Source organism: Enoplosus armatus, chromosome 4, assembly GCF_043641665.1.
Source record: "Enoplosus armatus isolate fEnoArm2 chromosome 4, fEnoArm2.hap1, whole genome shotgun sequence".
In the NCBI taxonomy this organism is placed as follows: domain Eukaryota; kingdom Metazoa; phylum Chordata; class Actinopteri; order Centrarchiformes; family Enoplosidae; genus Enoplosus; species Enoplosus armatus.
Genome location: NC_092183.1, coordinates 14,934,060 through 14,949,835, shown reverse-complemented (window position 1 = coordinate 14,949,835; position 15,776 = coordinate 14,934,060). Strand labels below are relative to the sequence as shown.

Here is a 15,776-nt window from a genome sequence, read left to right as displayed (position 1 = left end):
GACAGACATTAATTTGACAAACACGAGGATACACGACGGAATACAAAATTTGGCATAACAGCGGAAGAGGAAATACATGTGTTACACTCAAAATAGTCCCGCTTGTTGCAGACTCGCCAACCCCAGGCAGCGCTAGGAACTTTGTTAATAAAACTAATGTTTTTTGATCACATGTCTGTGTATGTTTCCATGGGGCACTGGTGAATTAGCACAGATGTCGGACACCGGGGAGGACTGGCAGGTGGCCCGGCGACGAAAAGGCGCAGCTCGGAAATCAAAATCACTTCAGGTGTCCTCAAATTCAACATGCTGCCCGGAGCAGCTGGACATCGGGAAAACTGTGAAACGAATCAGAGACACGGTGTAAGAAGTCTAAGTCAAGTTAAGCAGCAAACTCCTGGATTATCATTCATTTTTCAGGCGGATACCTAAGTTATTTTCATCACGTGTAAACAAACTATAGAGACTCTTATATGCTTATCCTCCCTCTGTAGGTCTGAGCTAAGATGCGAGGAGTTTTGGCAAGAGTGGAAGGGTGAGTACGCTGGACAAGTGGAGTTATCACCAAATAATCATTTCGCCTGCAGCTCAGTGACCCTTTCAGGATTGTTGTCTTCAGGGCAGCTGCTGGTGGCAGGACCAGCGGACCTCTCAAAACCAGAGAACAAGGTCGCTGAGGGCCCCACCGACCAGCAGGGGAGACTATCCCACCAGCTGGACTGTGTGTGTTATGGCCTTGGCTCCTTTTCCTCCTGTGTCTCAGCGCGCTACCAGCTTGCCATGTTGTTGCTGCTGCTGGATGCAGGGCAGGTTAGAGCATATGTTTATCCAATAAGATGACACTCTACACAATGACCCTGTTCATTACAAATCATGTGTCTCACTGCTCCTCTCCCTTTAGGTTCCCCTGAGTGACTGCTCTGTTTATGACCCTGCCTTCTCCTCTGGAGAGAGGGATGTTTTGAGAGAGATGGGTCTGACTGTGCTCACAGAAAATGAGGTCAGTTGTTGGCCACTCCTGTTTTTTTTTATCCTGTCAGACAAGTGGAAAACCTGTTAGCAGTACTGCCAAGTTTCCAATCAAACCACAACTCTTTACTAGAAAGACTAGAAAGTTGTTTAGGGGAGTAGACTTGTCATTGTTGTGTGGTATCTGAACTGTTGTGTGGACTGTTTCGCAAAGTCTTCCAGTATTGTGGGTTTAAGAGCTTGTGGGAAACTCTGGGCAACCAGGTTTTCAGAGTCAGCTTCCAGAGAAGAAGCATTCCTAAGCATTTTTATCCAGAGCTCGAACAATAGGAAAACACAGACATTGTGAATAAAGTTAACACAAAGTTGGTAGATTATTGCATTCAAAATTCATTGGCAGATTTTTTAATCTCATGTCCGAGTGTCCTTTTAGCACATGAATGCAAATAATGGATTAACATATAACAATTATAGAACACTGACAAAACCTGAGGTGTCTTATCGAGCAAGTTTCAGATCACTGCAATTTTCATAGCTTGCTGGCTGCCTAGAAGTTAGGAAATCAATGCTAAAACACAATGCTAAACGGCATCCTGTCTTACCGTGTTGTGCAGGAGGGGAAGCGTCTGGCAATGAAGCCCACACTTTTCTACCTGATGCATTGTGGGAAAGCACTGTACAACAATCTTCTGTGGAAGAATTGGAGCACACAATGTCTTCCCCTCATGATAATCATTGGAAACAGCTTCAATGGCATGAGGGACAGGTTAGTACAAGACGTGAATGACGGAGATGATGTTTACAAAACGAGAGCTGAAGTTTCTGTCTGTCGTCCCAACAGGACGATCGAGAGAGAGTTCAAGCGGGACTACGGCTACATCGCTCAGGCTGTGTCTGTGTGTGAGGAGAGGCAGCTGCCGTGTCCGTCCCGTCTGATTGATGTCTTCAGTGACACGGCCGTCATCACCTTTCCTGCCAGCAGCCTTAATAGACTCCCACAATCCACCTGGGCAGAGCCGCCTGAACCACAGTACAAACACTGCCCTGATCTGGAGATTATTCAGAGGGAAACACAGAGCCGAGACAGGAGATGAACAAGACATGAACTGTATGTTTTTTTTGTTGTTGCCATTAATGTGAGCAGTTTTTAAATAAATGAACCCTGCTTCAAATTGAGGATTCAATCTTGCAATACTGAGCCACAATAATGATAGTTTATCTCAAGGCCTTATTGGAGAGGAAAAGAGACTGATGAGCATCTGGAAAAAGTTCTTAACCCCTTGAAAATCTTGTTTTTGTTTTTAATGTCTCTCCTTGCTTCAGTGAAGTACAGGTGTACTCCAGGACAGTCACGGTTTGATGTGGTTACAGATTACAGATTCTGCCCACACCCAGCCTCACCCGTCAGTGATGCTGGGTGTGGGCAGAGGGGAAACATACTTGAAAGTTTCAACCAGTGAGGACAAAGAAGGGCTGTTTTTCCTTGATAAGTTACTCTAGGTTATATAGTCCTTTGAAATAAATTGTCTTCACTTAGTGCAACACAAAAATCAACATGCAGAGGTTTGAAATACGCTTGAGTTAGACGATGGGTCGCAGGTAACACGTTACAGAAAACATTTACTCTGCGTTTTGTCAAAGTGAAGTGCTGAGGGGAAGCTCCAACAATCGAGATTTAAGAGTCGGCTGTAGAACAATGACCTTTTATAATACGAGAAGCTGACAAAGTAGCTGTATCCTTTTCACAACATCCATGTCTGCTGGTGTTTCTGAAAACAAAACCAGTGAGACACTGAGACATTCAGCAAGTGGGACATGCACATCTCTGGATATCCAACACTTTTTCATTGTTGGAACTTACTTTTCTGATAGAAATCTTATTTCCAGAGCATTACCCTGCAGTAAAAATGTAACTTTAATGTAAAAAATAAATATATACATATATAGTTTTTTTCTATGGGATGGTTTCCATATCTTAAGCAAGTTTTGTAGCTGTGCAGATTGATTTCCACTGATGTCTTACTGTGGACCATATCAGAGGCTGTCTGGAAGATGGATGGTATGTTTTATAAAGTGATTGGTAGTAATGTATGCAACATTTCTGGTAAATGGGGAATACACAGGTGTAGTTCGTTACATTTAGATAATTCTGCAGTTGAGGTGTGAGGGCCAGTTGTGTCTTGCATGTGTTTTTTCTTGTGTTTAGATTCAATTTTTTTACTCAAACTTACAACCCATAAAAAATAGCACAATTTCATAAAACTGTTTTATATATTCCAAATGTATTGTTATAACAGATTGTCCATATTGGGCTGTTTATCATTGACAATGTCTGAATGTTTTCTTGTAATTTGTGTATACCTGAGTCATGACCATGACACATCATTTTTACATGCATGTATATACTATATATGTGACAAAAAAAGCAAGATCAGTGGTAAACCAGAGTAAAAAGTTTATTGTTGGAAAAAAAACTCAACAGTACAACCCTCTCCCAGCATCAGCAATAACATCTCCAACACAAAGTAATACTCATCATTCGACTCTCTGTTATGTTAAACTCTTCTTCATGTTCATTGGATCAAATTACATCGAGCATCCGGGGAGAGTTTTATCTTACAGCAGTGGCTTGGAAAAACCTGACTACAACACTGTTTTCCTGTTTGACATGTTTTCACTCTTCAGCTACTCCGTTAGCAGTGACACTATCTGCGACCCCGTTGACTGCTACTGTGTCTTTGTCTCCTGTCCCATTGGCTGTGGCAGCTTTTGAAACAACATCTGCCCAGGTCCCTTTACTCTTAAGGACTGATGGGCTGATGTCCAAAGCTCCATTCAGGTCACCATTAACCTTATCTGACTCTGACTTCATCTCATCAGCAGGTTTTATCTCCCCATTGGCTGTGCTGGTCTCGCTTTCCTCTCCTGTAGCCCTGACCTCCGACTCCCCATTCACTACCTTGACCTCAGCATCTGAAGCTGCTCTGTCACTGTCTCCTCCATCTACGTCCATTTTCTCCTCATGCTGGTTATGCTCAGCCGGCTCCACCACATGACCATTAGCTGAAACTGTAGCAGCACTCTCCTCCACCGGCTGCTCCTGTCGGCTCTCGCTGGCCTCCTCCACCACTGGGCTTCCTCTGTCCTCAGCTTCCTTCCCGCATCCTGTTTCTTGGTCAGAGCTTTTCTCTCCCCCGTTCATGGCCTCGGAGGCGACGAGCTCGTAAGTTACTTTGAATCCCAGTTCTTTTGCCACTGCTGCCTTTAGTTCCTGGTGTTTCTTCCTATACTCCTGGAGCCTGTCACTATGAAAACACAATGAATATGTGAGTGGCTTCATTTTGGAACACACATGCATGCTGCTGGAGGCATTTGAGAAAGAAGAAGAAGAAAAACATATCTTACAATAACGTGATAAATATTCAGATGGTTGATTAAACAAAATGTCTTCACATTTTTTTAAAGCTGTATGAAAATGTCACTATTTGCTTCTTTTTTGATAGATTTCACCATAGAGAGGAATAGCAAGAAGACATCCACAAGAACCAAAACATTTTTTTAAATTATCAAAAGTAAAAGTACTCATAAAGCAGAATGGCCCCTTTTAGAGTATTATAATATTATTTGCAGTATCATATTATTTATGACAATTATAGATACTTTTAGAGCTAGACTGATAAATATCAGCTGATTTTGCTCATCACAGATATAGCTGTATTTGTTGGCTGATGAGTAACAAGACATTACAGTAAAGACATTTCCAATATATTTGAAGCAGTATCGCTACTACTTACTTCACCAGTACTAACAAGTTTATTTTTCAACAGAAAATTGTTAGATCAGCACATATCTTTTTCACGGTTCTTTAAAATAAACAAATTTAAGGGATCCTTCTCAAGAATATTTGTTTATCATGTGTTGTTGAAAGAAATTGCTATTGACCAACATATCGATATGGGACTATTTAAAATTTGATATCTCTGTCAGCTGCAGTATTGCTCTAGCTAAATTTCCGTATCAACACAGTGCTTCAACGAGTTTTGGGCATATCATATCATGTCATATATTACAGTGAATATTTACCTTTGTGTAATCCTCCTGACCCCTGTCACCAGAACCATTTGCTCCAGCACAGTGTCCGTTGAGGGAGTAAGACACTGAGGACACAGAGGAGACAGGGGGATTAATCAACACACACCTTTCTTTTTCTTTGTAAGATTCAAAGAGTTTAATGGTATCATCATGGTATCACTTGAGCTCCAGGACGTACCTCTACTGCTTGCTCCGTGCAATCAGCTCCCGCCTGTCTGAGAGAGCGTTCCACCTTCACTGCTTGCTGGGTTATGGTGCACAGAAACTCTTTGCTGCAGCGTGTCTGAGCGTGATCCTCCCCAAACTGAAAAAGAAAATAACCATAAGATGCCATGCACACACAACCAATCCACTTATCTGCCTCTCTCTCACTCAGATATACAGACCAAGGAGGTAAAAGCAGTGAGGGCCTCTTTCTCGTGGGTCATAGCACTTCGGTAGTCACCCTTGCTGCACATCCACTGGGCCAACAGGTGCTGACTGCACAGACAAGACACCAGGCAGAGAAATTATGTTGGAAAAGGGGACAAAATAGATCAACTTGATGACCTTTTAAACAAAGCAGTGCAAGCTATGAATGATATCTCACTTAAGAGCAGTGTGCAGATCTGTGGGGCCGAAGAAGGAGGTGTTGAGTCTCAGGGCGTTCTTTAAGAACTGCTCTCTCTGATCTCCTGTCAGCACCAACCCAAGACAGCTCTGCAAGAAAACAGCGAGAGGATTGGCATTGTCGAAAAGTAAATATTGTTTATCATGATATCGTGAAAAGTCTTTTTTGTGTTATAACCTACATCTAGTGTTGCAGTGTAGGGATGGTCCTCTCCGTGGACTGTTAGCATTAGCAGACGAGCTCTGAGGAGACACTTCTGGGCGAGGGCGGTCTCCCCTCCAGCAAACACATACAGAGCCAAGAGGGCCTACAACACAATTATAATAATCACACACATGACACGGTGCATACTCTAAAAACTCTATAGAAATGAGCAGAAAAAATGTGTGGCTATACTCACATACTGCTGGATAGTGTTTGGATGGTCAAAGCCAAGCACTCTCTCACTGATGACCACTGCTTTCAGCTGGACACTGCGAGCCTTGAGAACACAGAAAGTCACGGCGATGACAAGACTTAATAATGGCCAGCTTCATGTATATTAAGAATTACAATCACTTCAATACCTCCTGATATTGCCACAGACACTTTTCCAGAGTATTACAGCACACTCTGACACATGAAGTAGAATAGCGGAAGATGTATTTTAGAAGAAGTAGCAATAGCACTAACACTTAAAAATAGCCAAGTATCAGTAAAAGTCCTGCATTCAAAACTATACTGAAGTAAAAGTTCAGAAGTATTATCACCAAAATCAAATTAAAGTATGAACAATGATTATGCAGCCCATTTCAATGTGTTAAGACATTTTATAAGCTAATAAAATCAAATGCAAAGTACCTTGTAACTAAGCTGTCAGATATATATAGCAGAGTAAAGAAATATTAAATACTACTAAATATTTCCCTCTCAAATGTAATGGATTAGTTATAAATGTAGCCTGAAATGGGAATACTCAAGTAAAGTACCTGAAAATGTACTTACACACAGTACTAGAGGAAATGCACTTGGTTAATTTCTAATGCTGCAAAATGTGTTGATGTAGCTGTAAAAAGTTGTGGAGCAGTAAGTGTACCTCAGCTGTCTTCCCCTGCAGGAAGGCCACCTTGGCTAACAGATTGTGGCAATAACAGGCCTCAGGGTGTAGGTCATCACACACCCTGCCAAACAGGTAGACTGCTTCTTTAAGGTGCTCATGGGCCTGATCCAGCAGGCCTGCAGTTGGGAAGCACACAATAGTTTTGCACAGAATTTAGTTTTCATTTATATTCTGTTTAAATACACACATTGAACATGAAGATTGCAGGTACATGTCCCTGCATCACAAGGGCTTTTGTAAAGTGCTTGTTGACCCACCTTTCTGAATGGAGGTCTGTGCAGCACGATATGCTGTTGAAGCATCCACAGTTGGAATGTGAATGTGCTTGACGACAGGGAAGATGTTGAGGACGTCGTCTGGACCAATGGGAGCTTTGTTTTGGTTGTCGAGGATGTAGTCTCTCAGTCTCAACTGGTGTAGACAGAATTATTTTCAAGTCTGGCAGCTAATTTTGCAATGAAAACCCTTTGTATATTAAAACATTACTACTATATATGTGTTTACCAGACTAATATACTGAATCCATATTTCATGCGTCTGTTACCTGTACTCCAGTCTTTAAACAGAACTCTCTAAGCAAAGAGAGCTTCTGAAGGCCGTAGTGCTCCACCAGGTGGTTCAGACCAGAGCTGTCACAGAGAAAAATGACAGTTATTCTAAAATTCTCCGAGCCATTGCATAACCAACAAACACGAAGTGAGAACAAACAAATGCTGTGTCCTCACCCGAGGCTGTCAGAGATGTTATATGTTTCGACAGCATCCCGGCAGACCAGGTTCCACAGCTCAGCCCCAGTGAGCGTGCTCCAGGGCGTGCTTTCAGAGGCCCCGGCCCCTCGGCCGCGCCGCCTCGACTTCTTTTTTGTCTCCTCCCCCACGGGGGTGGGTGTGAAGTGGGGAACCAGCAGACAGCAGAGGAAGTGACTGACAGCTGCAGAGAGACTGGGCACGTCCACACCCTGCAAAGACACAACCGGAGGCTGCAGTGCACTCTTTCTGGAGTGTGTGCGGACCCACATCTGCTGCTAATTCACCACCTAACGCTGAGGTGTGCAAACATAAGAATGAATAGGAAAAGCTCATCACAGAATACTGTGAAGTACCTGGAGGAAACTGTTGAACACTCGTCTTGTTGAGCGGGTGAAAACTTCACCTGTGACCGATCTCTGGTTAAGACAGAGAGAGGGATGTTAAAAAGTTAACAGTTAGGAGAGTGATTACATCATTGAGACTACTTTAAGTTTGACTGTTTGTATACCAAACACACCATTATGTGCCTCAGGCGCTCCTTGTGCTCTGACTGACTGATGGTCTTCATCACATGGCCCAGATACCGGAGGTTGATGCCTCTCTGGTGTAGCGCCTCTTTTAGAGAAGCTCCATCCATTGGTGCCTCGTTGCTGTGTAGGCAATGCTCCACCTGCACACACACACATTTGCTGAGCTTGTTCATGTTTGCAGTAGATGTGCCTATTATAGTATGTAAACAGTGGATCCACTTACAAAGGCTGGTATCTGATGTGTGAGGATGAAAGCTGCAGCTTCCCTCAGTAACCTCTCTTGCAGTCTTGTTGACGTACTTTCACCAGGAGGGAAAGTTACTCCTGAACACAAAGCACAAGAAGCCTGTCATATTGTGTTCTAGAAAAAGATTTGACTGTGTGTTAGTGTTTGTGTGTGTGTGTGTGTGTGTGTGTGTGTAGTTTATCATGATACCTGGAGAGAAGACGTTTGGGTTGAAGCGCATCTCAAAGATGATATCACTAACTGAGCCCACTTCTTTACAAGTAGCTCGTACTGCATTTTTAGCCCGAGAGTCACCTGCAAAAATACAAATATTTGTCAAGTATAAAATGCCCAAAGTTCTGTAAGTATTATCGATACTTTTGGTTCAGTTAGATCTACTAAAACACTTCTTACAAGCTGTTGCACATTCTTCAAAGCCTCCGTTCTCGTCCAACATCTCTCTGACACGCTGAGTGAATTGGCAATGTCTAAAAGAAGCAAAAAACAGACCTTCAACTTTGTGAAAAAACGTTTTAAACCGAGTTTAAAGGTGTTTTATTTCATGTAGAACTCACTTGTGCTGGATGAAGGCCTGCACCAGCTCTGGCCTCAGTCTGCAGAGTCCGTGAGGAAAGCTCTTTGGAAGCCCAGAGTCTGAGTGATAATTCTCCGGCCAACCTTCTTTTGCACAACCCTTCTTCTCGTCGTCCTCTTCACAGCTTTTATTTCTCTCCTCTTCTCCAGTGACTGTCGGACTTTCTGTCTCCACCTCTGGACAGAAGTTGGCATCAGCTGGGAAGCTCCTGAACACGTCCAGTATGTAGAACCTCCCATCAGCTCCCAACAGTCCCTGAGCGTCCACAGAGGTGAACAGTGGTACCTGGTGATTGCTGGGCGTCAACACAACATGTCTCTGGAGAGAAAGAGACTTGGCAGCATGAGCCAAGAGCTGCAGTAGCTGTCTGCGATGGGGGGACTCTTGGGGTCCTGCATTTACCCCGTACAGCAAGCCTCTATAAGGCAGAAGAAGAAGGAAAGCAATTAGCAGAAAAGGCACAAAAATGGTGGCTTCACAGTGTGACACTACCACAGTGGATAGCTGAATAATGGGTCCACAGGGTTTACCTTGAGGCAGGAGCAGCTCCCTGGTCCTGCTCTGAGCCTTCCAAGCCAGGGGCCAGACCCTGAGCAGACAGGCGCACTCCTCTGTAGTCTACAATGGCTGTAGGCAGAGTGTGCAGCCCCTGTAGCCCCTCTATGTCACTGTAGGTCTGTACTCCTTTTAGCTCCAGCCTCTGAGCAGCCCTGCAAGTAGAAGACGAGGGAACATTTATATACCAAAAACAAAACAATGCCATTCTAAAAGTGAAATAAAAACTATTTTATAACGCTCTCATTCATCTATAGCATCTTGTCATTGAACTTGTGGTTCGCTCTCACCTGCGACCCCTTTCCCCACCAAACACTGCACTTGCCGCCCCCTGGCTCATGAACAGGCCGCCCCACAGGAAAGCTGGGTCCTCGGGGTTTCCATTCACCGGCTCTACAAAGCCATCTACAACAGTCTCCGCCCCCTGCGTCACAGCCCTAACAAAGGCACTGTTTACCTGAGAAAACAGGTATGAATGAAGGTTAGAAGAGGAGAAGGGTACATGTGATAATAGTCCTGAGCTGTCCTGCTGTTGTTTTAAGCTAAATTAGAGCTTTTCTCGGTTACCTGGAGCAGAGCTCTGTCTCTCTGCAGCCTCTCCTCCAGACTGCCTAGTGGAAGATCTCTGGCTGCTTGAAACTCCTCATTCCAGTCAGGAGCCTACAAATACCACACATGGTTACATGTAATATCACCGCCGGCAGAACACTAGTCAACAAATAGCACACATCGAACTATGCTGTGTTGTAAAGAACCTGTGTTGCTGGCTGTTCATCCACTCCCAGTCTGCTGAAGGTGTTTTTGTGAATGCGAGAGGCACAGGGAGGCCCGAGCCAGCTCAGCATGTGGTAAGGAGTGGGCATCACCTCTACTGGAGATAACTGAGGCCTGAAGAAAGAAAGAGAACAAGCTGCATTACCCAAAATCCACTTCACTTATAGTCATTTTAATGTAGATTTTTAATGCAACAGTTTGCAATATCAGTTATTATGAACATTTTAATGATGTGAACCAAACCCAGCTGATTCTAGCAAAATACTAAAATAGCAAAATACTAAAAATACTAAAGTATCCATGCTTCCTTTATGCATAGGTATTAATGTTACCTGTTTTTGATTGTAGTAGAAGATGTTTGTTTGAAGGCAGGACTGATGTGACAGAGCAAGTCAGTGAAACAGTGACAAACTGGGGAAGACTGTGCAGGACGAGGATCAAACACTTCCTCTGTAGACCTGAGATGAAGAGGAGGGGAGAGAAAAGAATTCATAACGAAACGGAAACATTTATCAAGTTAATGTTCAGTTATTTATACAGAGGAGTACTCAGACAGAATGGAAATAAGACAGCTGGGTACATTATTAGAATTGTATTGTGTAAATGTATTGCAGTCACAGAAAATAGCTTGAGTTAATAACTTGAGGTTATTTTTTTACCTGTTGAGAAAGAAACCTTTTGGACAGGATGTGATGTCACACCGCCGTCCCTCCATTGTCACCACGGTGATGTACAGGAAGTCTCCCTGCATCTTCCTGTGTCCTGGAGGCGGGTTCCAGCAGCTGAGAGACAGGTCCCTCAGGTAGCTGGGGGCCTGATGAGACAAATATAACGTCACAGAGGGTCAGTGTGTGTGTGAGCATTATAGGCTAGCCAGGTGTAAAACAAGATTCCAGGTATTTACGCACCTCTGGTTGGGCGCTCTGTGGTAGCAGAGCCATGAGTGGTCTCTCTGAGGAACCAGGGAGGAGGTACTCAGGAGGAGCTCCATCCTGGTTGGTTGTTTCTGTTTTTGTGTTGCTTAGTGAGCGTTTCAGGCTCTTTCCATTTGGCAAGCTCGAGTCTGCACAGATAATAAAGGGAGATCTCAGTTTGAGCCCGATTGTTAATTTTGTATCGTTGTATTATTACCCTTTTGTCTAAGTGCACATTACCTGCTGTTAGTGTATGCGTGAGTGTCTCCAGTATGCTTGGGGAGCGTCCTTCTCTCAGTGCATCCTGAGGTCCAGACGCTCTCAGCATTTCCAGCACACGAGCCAGATGGAGCCTGGCTGAGCGGGCGGTGTAGGGTTCTGGAGAGACACACAGCGTTAGCATAAAGGTTACACTGACCTTTATGAAACTGTGAACATGGACAACTCTCTTTAAACCGCCAGAATGCACAGGACAAAGATTCTAGGATGTCATGATCCACTTAAAATTAATGTTTTATTGGATTAGAGTGTTTATATTTATGTCGTATGTTGCATTTTTAATTTCAACAGCACATTGACTATAAATTAATCAGTTATGCATATTCTCAGACACAAATCTGACTGGGTACATATTGTACATAACAGATGGGCTGCAGGATAGTTTGTTTTAGTATTTCAGCAGCTAGCAGGTGTGAGACAGACTAATTGGTTGACACACGGTCGTAATCTCTGCAACGATAAACCTTGTTATGATGACTCAGAAAAGGTGAGTCAGCTATTTACAGTGAGCTGAGAGAAACTTAAGTGTGTGTGAAAGGGAAAGGCTGAGAGGTGTGATGAAAATATGGACTGGATTACTCTATTCTAATGTTCTACATTTAATTATTGTTTATTATTATTATTCATGTATTACCATAAATCACCCTAGACATGTAGATACAAGAGAGTAAAAACTACATTGTTAAAAGGACAGACAACAGCTTAATGATGTGTGAGCTGCATTACAGAATAGAGTATTATTAAAAAGCTATGACTGCCTAAAATCTCTCTCACAACTGTGTCAAAAACACATTAGCAAGATTACACAAGTATGCTATTAAAATGCAAGCCAGACAAAATGAGAAAAAATACACTATAAATAACCTGAGTTATAAAAGAAAAGCAGCCTTCGGACAGTTCAACTATTTATAAAATTCAAGATACAAATGTCAATTGGAAATAAAAATTAACTAAAAGAACACTAACAAAGAGGGGGGAAAAACAATGCTACCTTCCACCAGGCGAAGGACAGCTCCTGGTTTAAGCCCTTTGAGGCTTTGCAGTTCTGCGAGGGGGTCCAGAGTCGTGCCAGCGAGTGACAGTGACAGGTTGGAACGTGGACACACCTCATCCCTCGAAAGCAGAGTCATTACTGCGTCTTGGACGAGCCAAAATCCACGAATCTACAGACACACAGTTTAATACAGCAAGTAATGCCCAACTATAGATTATAAACCTGCCTGTTATCTATGACGATAGTCCCTGCACTACACAGAAAGACACTGCAGATAGTACATCAAACATTAACACTGACAGAAAATACACTTTTGTGTATATATATATACATATACATAGAAAAACACATCCTATAAGGTCTTTACATTGTCATAGTGCACTGTAAGTGTTCTACATTATCAAACATTACAGATACTACTTCAGATAAAGATGATGTACAATATGTAGTCTCAGCTATCACTGTTACTTTCCATCACTTGTGAAACCTTATTATTAACAGAGGAGTGAATAAAACAGTCTGGTTTTGTACCTGCAGCTCAAATGTCTCCACCCCTGCCCCCTGGATCTTCACAGGGAACGATGTGTCCTCATCTTGCTTAATACCAACGGCGTCCTTTCTACCAGTCAGGCTGATTACATCTGTTTGAAGGAGAAATCCGAGAAACAACACTAACTGAGGATAATCACAGAGGCCTGCGATGGACAAGCAAATGGCTTTGGTTGTTTTCCTGCCTTCCGCTCATTACATGCTGGGATTGTTTCCAGCTCACTGTGGCCCTGAAAAGACTTAACGCTGTTATAGAAAATGAATGAATGGCTGAATGAATGAATCATAATCATGACTTATCATGTTCAGATTCCATCATCTGCCCTTTGCTGCAGAATCAAAAAAGACCACTAATCTCTCCTAAAATTACCATGAGCTGGACTGAAGAGTGTGTGTGTGTGAGTGCCTGAGGGTGAGAGTGAATTTATGCAAGAAAATGTCAAAGAAAGGGAAAGTGGGGTGTGTCTGCCTTTTTAGAGCAGGACCCAGCGTGTTTTCTACGACCGGCAGTGTGACTAAACCTGTTGAATTTGCCTACTGGTCTTCATGTCATCTACAGGTGAAGGGACAACCACACCCAGCCCTGGCATGTGGAGACAGCCAAATGCTAAAGCACATAAACTAACAAACCTATAGTTAGCAGCAGAGCATGTTTGCACGCATGGATGCATGTGCATATTGTATATACAAAACCTTTGACACGTACACAGCAAAGCAGGAGATTCATTTTGCACTCATCTCTGAAGACTGTAGTTTATTCTACAGTAAATCCCCAGTTCTTGCTGTCAATCTGGGATTACTTTACAACTGGAAAGCACCCAAAAAAAATTGCTTCTCTGTTGGCGATTGGCTGGAAGAAGGTGCCTCCTCTCTGCAGGCTTGGAGCCATCAGCGGAGCTACTGCCTTACAACTACAGAAAGCAGCATTGTTTCCAGCCTTAACAAGTTTATTTTGGCACTTATACCATAAACTACACAAGCAGTCAGAATTCCTTCCCCATATGTCATATAGTAAAAAGATGACTTTTAATACATCCAAATGAGTTCCTTGAAATGACATAACCTGTCAATCCTAACGCCGTGCCTGTGGATTCTTTGGTGGGGGTAAACACCTCAGGGCAAGCTCATCTGAAGACACACTCTTCTTTAATCCAATCATGATGTTTTGCGAGGGGGGAGTGGTAAAGGTTGAAAGAAACCCACTTGAGAGTGTGGAAAAAGGAGAAACAATTATAAGGTAGATAAGGAACTCAAACAATAGAGAGGAGGTTTTTGATTTTGGATGAACAACAAGAGAAGCTGTCTACAGAGACTGTCCTTAAAGAGGATCATATCTGAGAATTTACAGTTTTTCTAGGGATACCAGGCTGATTTCAGGTCTGTGTGAATAAATTCAGCATAAAAGTTGAAAGTGCCGAGCAGATTGTTCAAGCGGTCAAAAAGTTAGTGAAAACAGAGAATAGCACCAGCCATGTTCAGAGCGGCAGTGCAGTGCTAAATATCCCACCCTCTTCACATTCTCTAGTGAGGGAGGCACCAGACGACAAACAGAAGGAAGAGGAAAGTGCAAAATAGATACAGGGAGAGAGATAAAAACACATCGCAGGGATTTCTCACCAGCCTTGGCCTGATTTCTTCCTCCTCCTCTCCTCACTTTGTCCTTCATGGCTGCGTGTTGAAGTTTCTTCTTCAGCTGTCCTCTTGTGTCTTTTCTTCTCTGTGCTGTGCTTCCCCTCAAAGTCTTGCTTCGAACTGCTGGAAGAATGCACAAGAGGGGGGGAGAGTGAGTGGAAATGTGCAGCTGGACTACTTGTGAGCCCAGCAGAGTGAAAGTAAACGGCTGTCTGTTCAGGACTCCTGCCTCTCTACAAAGCAAACTCAGCTTATCTGTTCTCCCTGAGTAAAAAAAGCCACACCCTCTTATTGCTCCACACTGGCTTATTACTCTGCATGTCTCTCACACTTTTGTTGGACTGGGTGTGTCTTTGCATTCTAGCTTTACTCACTCTTCCTTCCCGTGGCAAGTTTTCACTCCTCCCTCCATAAGCTCTGGAGGAAAGGTGGGAATTAAGCACACGGTGTGTTTGGTCGTGGTTTGACTGTTGGCCAACCACGCTGCTTTTGAAATAAAAGTATTTCATGTTACAAATGTCACAGTTAATTTAGTGAATCTGTTTATACATGGTTTAATGGAAACAAAGGGATGAAATTGAGTAGTATACTACTTTTTAAACCACACACATTCCTCTAATCCAAGGTGAAGGGAGTGCAATGAGTGCATCACCTATGTTACACTGTTGACTCATGATAGTAAAGTGTTTTGTTTGTTCTTTTGCAGAAAATGCCACCAGTTAACCTGTCACAAATGGGTGTGTCTGTGTCTTGTGATGTGGTTGCTCTCTCATTGTTGAGAGGCCTACACCCACTACACCCACATTTTGCACATACCTGGCCATACTTCAGTCCAAACCAAACATTAAGGTTTCTGGGTTAGGCTGACCAGGCAACTCGTTTGGTATTGCTAGAATGCCTTGCCATATTAATTGGCATTTTATCTGACATCTACAGCATGTCATTCTTAGTCATGATATGAGTATTGCACTGGAAAAACTGATATACAATACTCATTAGGTTCACCACCATATCCATATATAGTGTATATGGGCTTACAACAATATAACTCCCACAACCCAAACCACCCATCCCATTTACAATTACTCAAATGATGTAGAAAAGTTGTAAACAGCAGCTATTGGTTGAATATGTGAAGTTATGTTTCTTCCACTATATTGGGGAACTTTGTATGCCTCTTGTTTACTCTTGTCACTATCAAACTGTCAA

At 43.0% G+C, this 15,776-nt stretch overlaps 2 protein-coding genes across 3 annotated transcripts; one reads left to right on the top strand and one right to left on the bottom strand.

The window, feature by feature from the left end:
• The first annotated feature begins 136 nt into the window (after positions 1-136).
• On the top strand, positions 137-2,141 carry srrd (SRR1 domain containing). 2 transcript variants are annotated; one of them, XM_070904835.1, is made up of 6 exons: positions 137-363; positions 495-535; positions 620-810; positions 902-1,000; positions 1,584-1,735; positions 1,811-2,141. In XM_070904835.1, the coding sequence occupies exons 1-6, from the start codon at positions 182-184 to the stop codon at positions 2,061-2,063; spliced, it is 918 nt and encodes a 305-aa protein (XP_070760936.1). In that variant the 5' UTR covers positions 137-181; the 3' UTR covers positions 2,064-2,141. The 2 variants fall into 2 exon arrangements, with proteins under 2 accessions (XP_070760936.1, XP_070760935.1); XM_070904834.1 differs by having other exon boundaries at positions 495-810.
• A 1,266-nt stretch (positions 2,142-3,407) lies between these two features.
• LOC139284341 (clustered mitochondria protein homolog) lies at positions 3,408-14,723 on the bottom strand. Its single transcript, XM_070904575.1, has 28 exons — positions 14,553-14,723; positions 12,918-13,027; positions 12,384-12,555; positions 11,354-11,491; positions 11,108-11,262; positions 10,859-11,013; positions 10,532-10,657; positions 10,181-10,313; positions 9,993-10,085; positions 9,716-9,882; positions 9,401-9,580; positions 8,851-9,288; positions 8,690-8,763; positions 8,486-8,590; positions 8,273-8,373; positions 8,037-8,189; positions 7,873-7,935; positions 7,496-7,728; positions 7,315-7,399; positions 7,028-7,181; positions 6,747-6,886; positions 6,072-6,152; positions 5,853-5,978; positions 5,651-5,760; positions 5,448-5,541; positions 5,240-5,365; positions 5,053-5,126; positions 3,408-4,274 (listed from the first exon to the last, which is right to left on the bottom strand). The coding sequence occupies exons 1-28, from the start codon at positions 14,599-14,601 to the stop codon at positions 3,644-3,646; spliced, it is 4,266 nt and encodes a 1,421-aa protein (XP_070760676.1). The 5' UTR covers positions 14,602-14,723; the 3' UTR covers positions 3,408-3,643.
• Between the last annotated feature and the right edge of the window lie 1,053 nt (positions 14,724-15,776).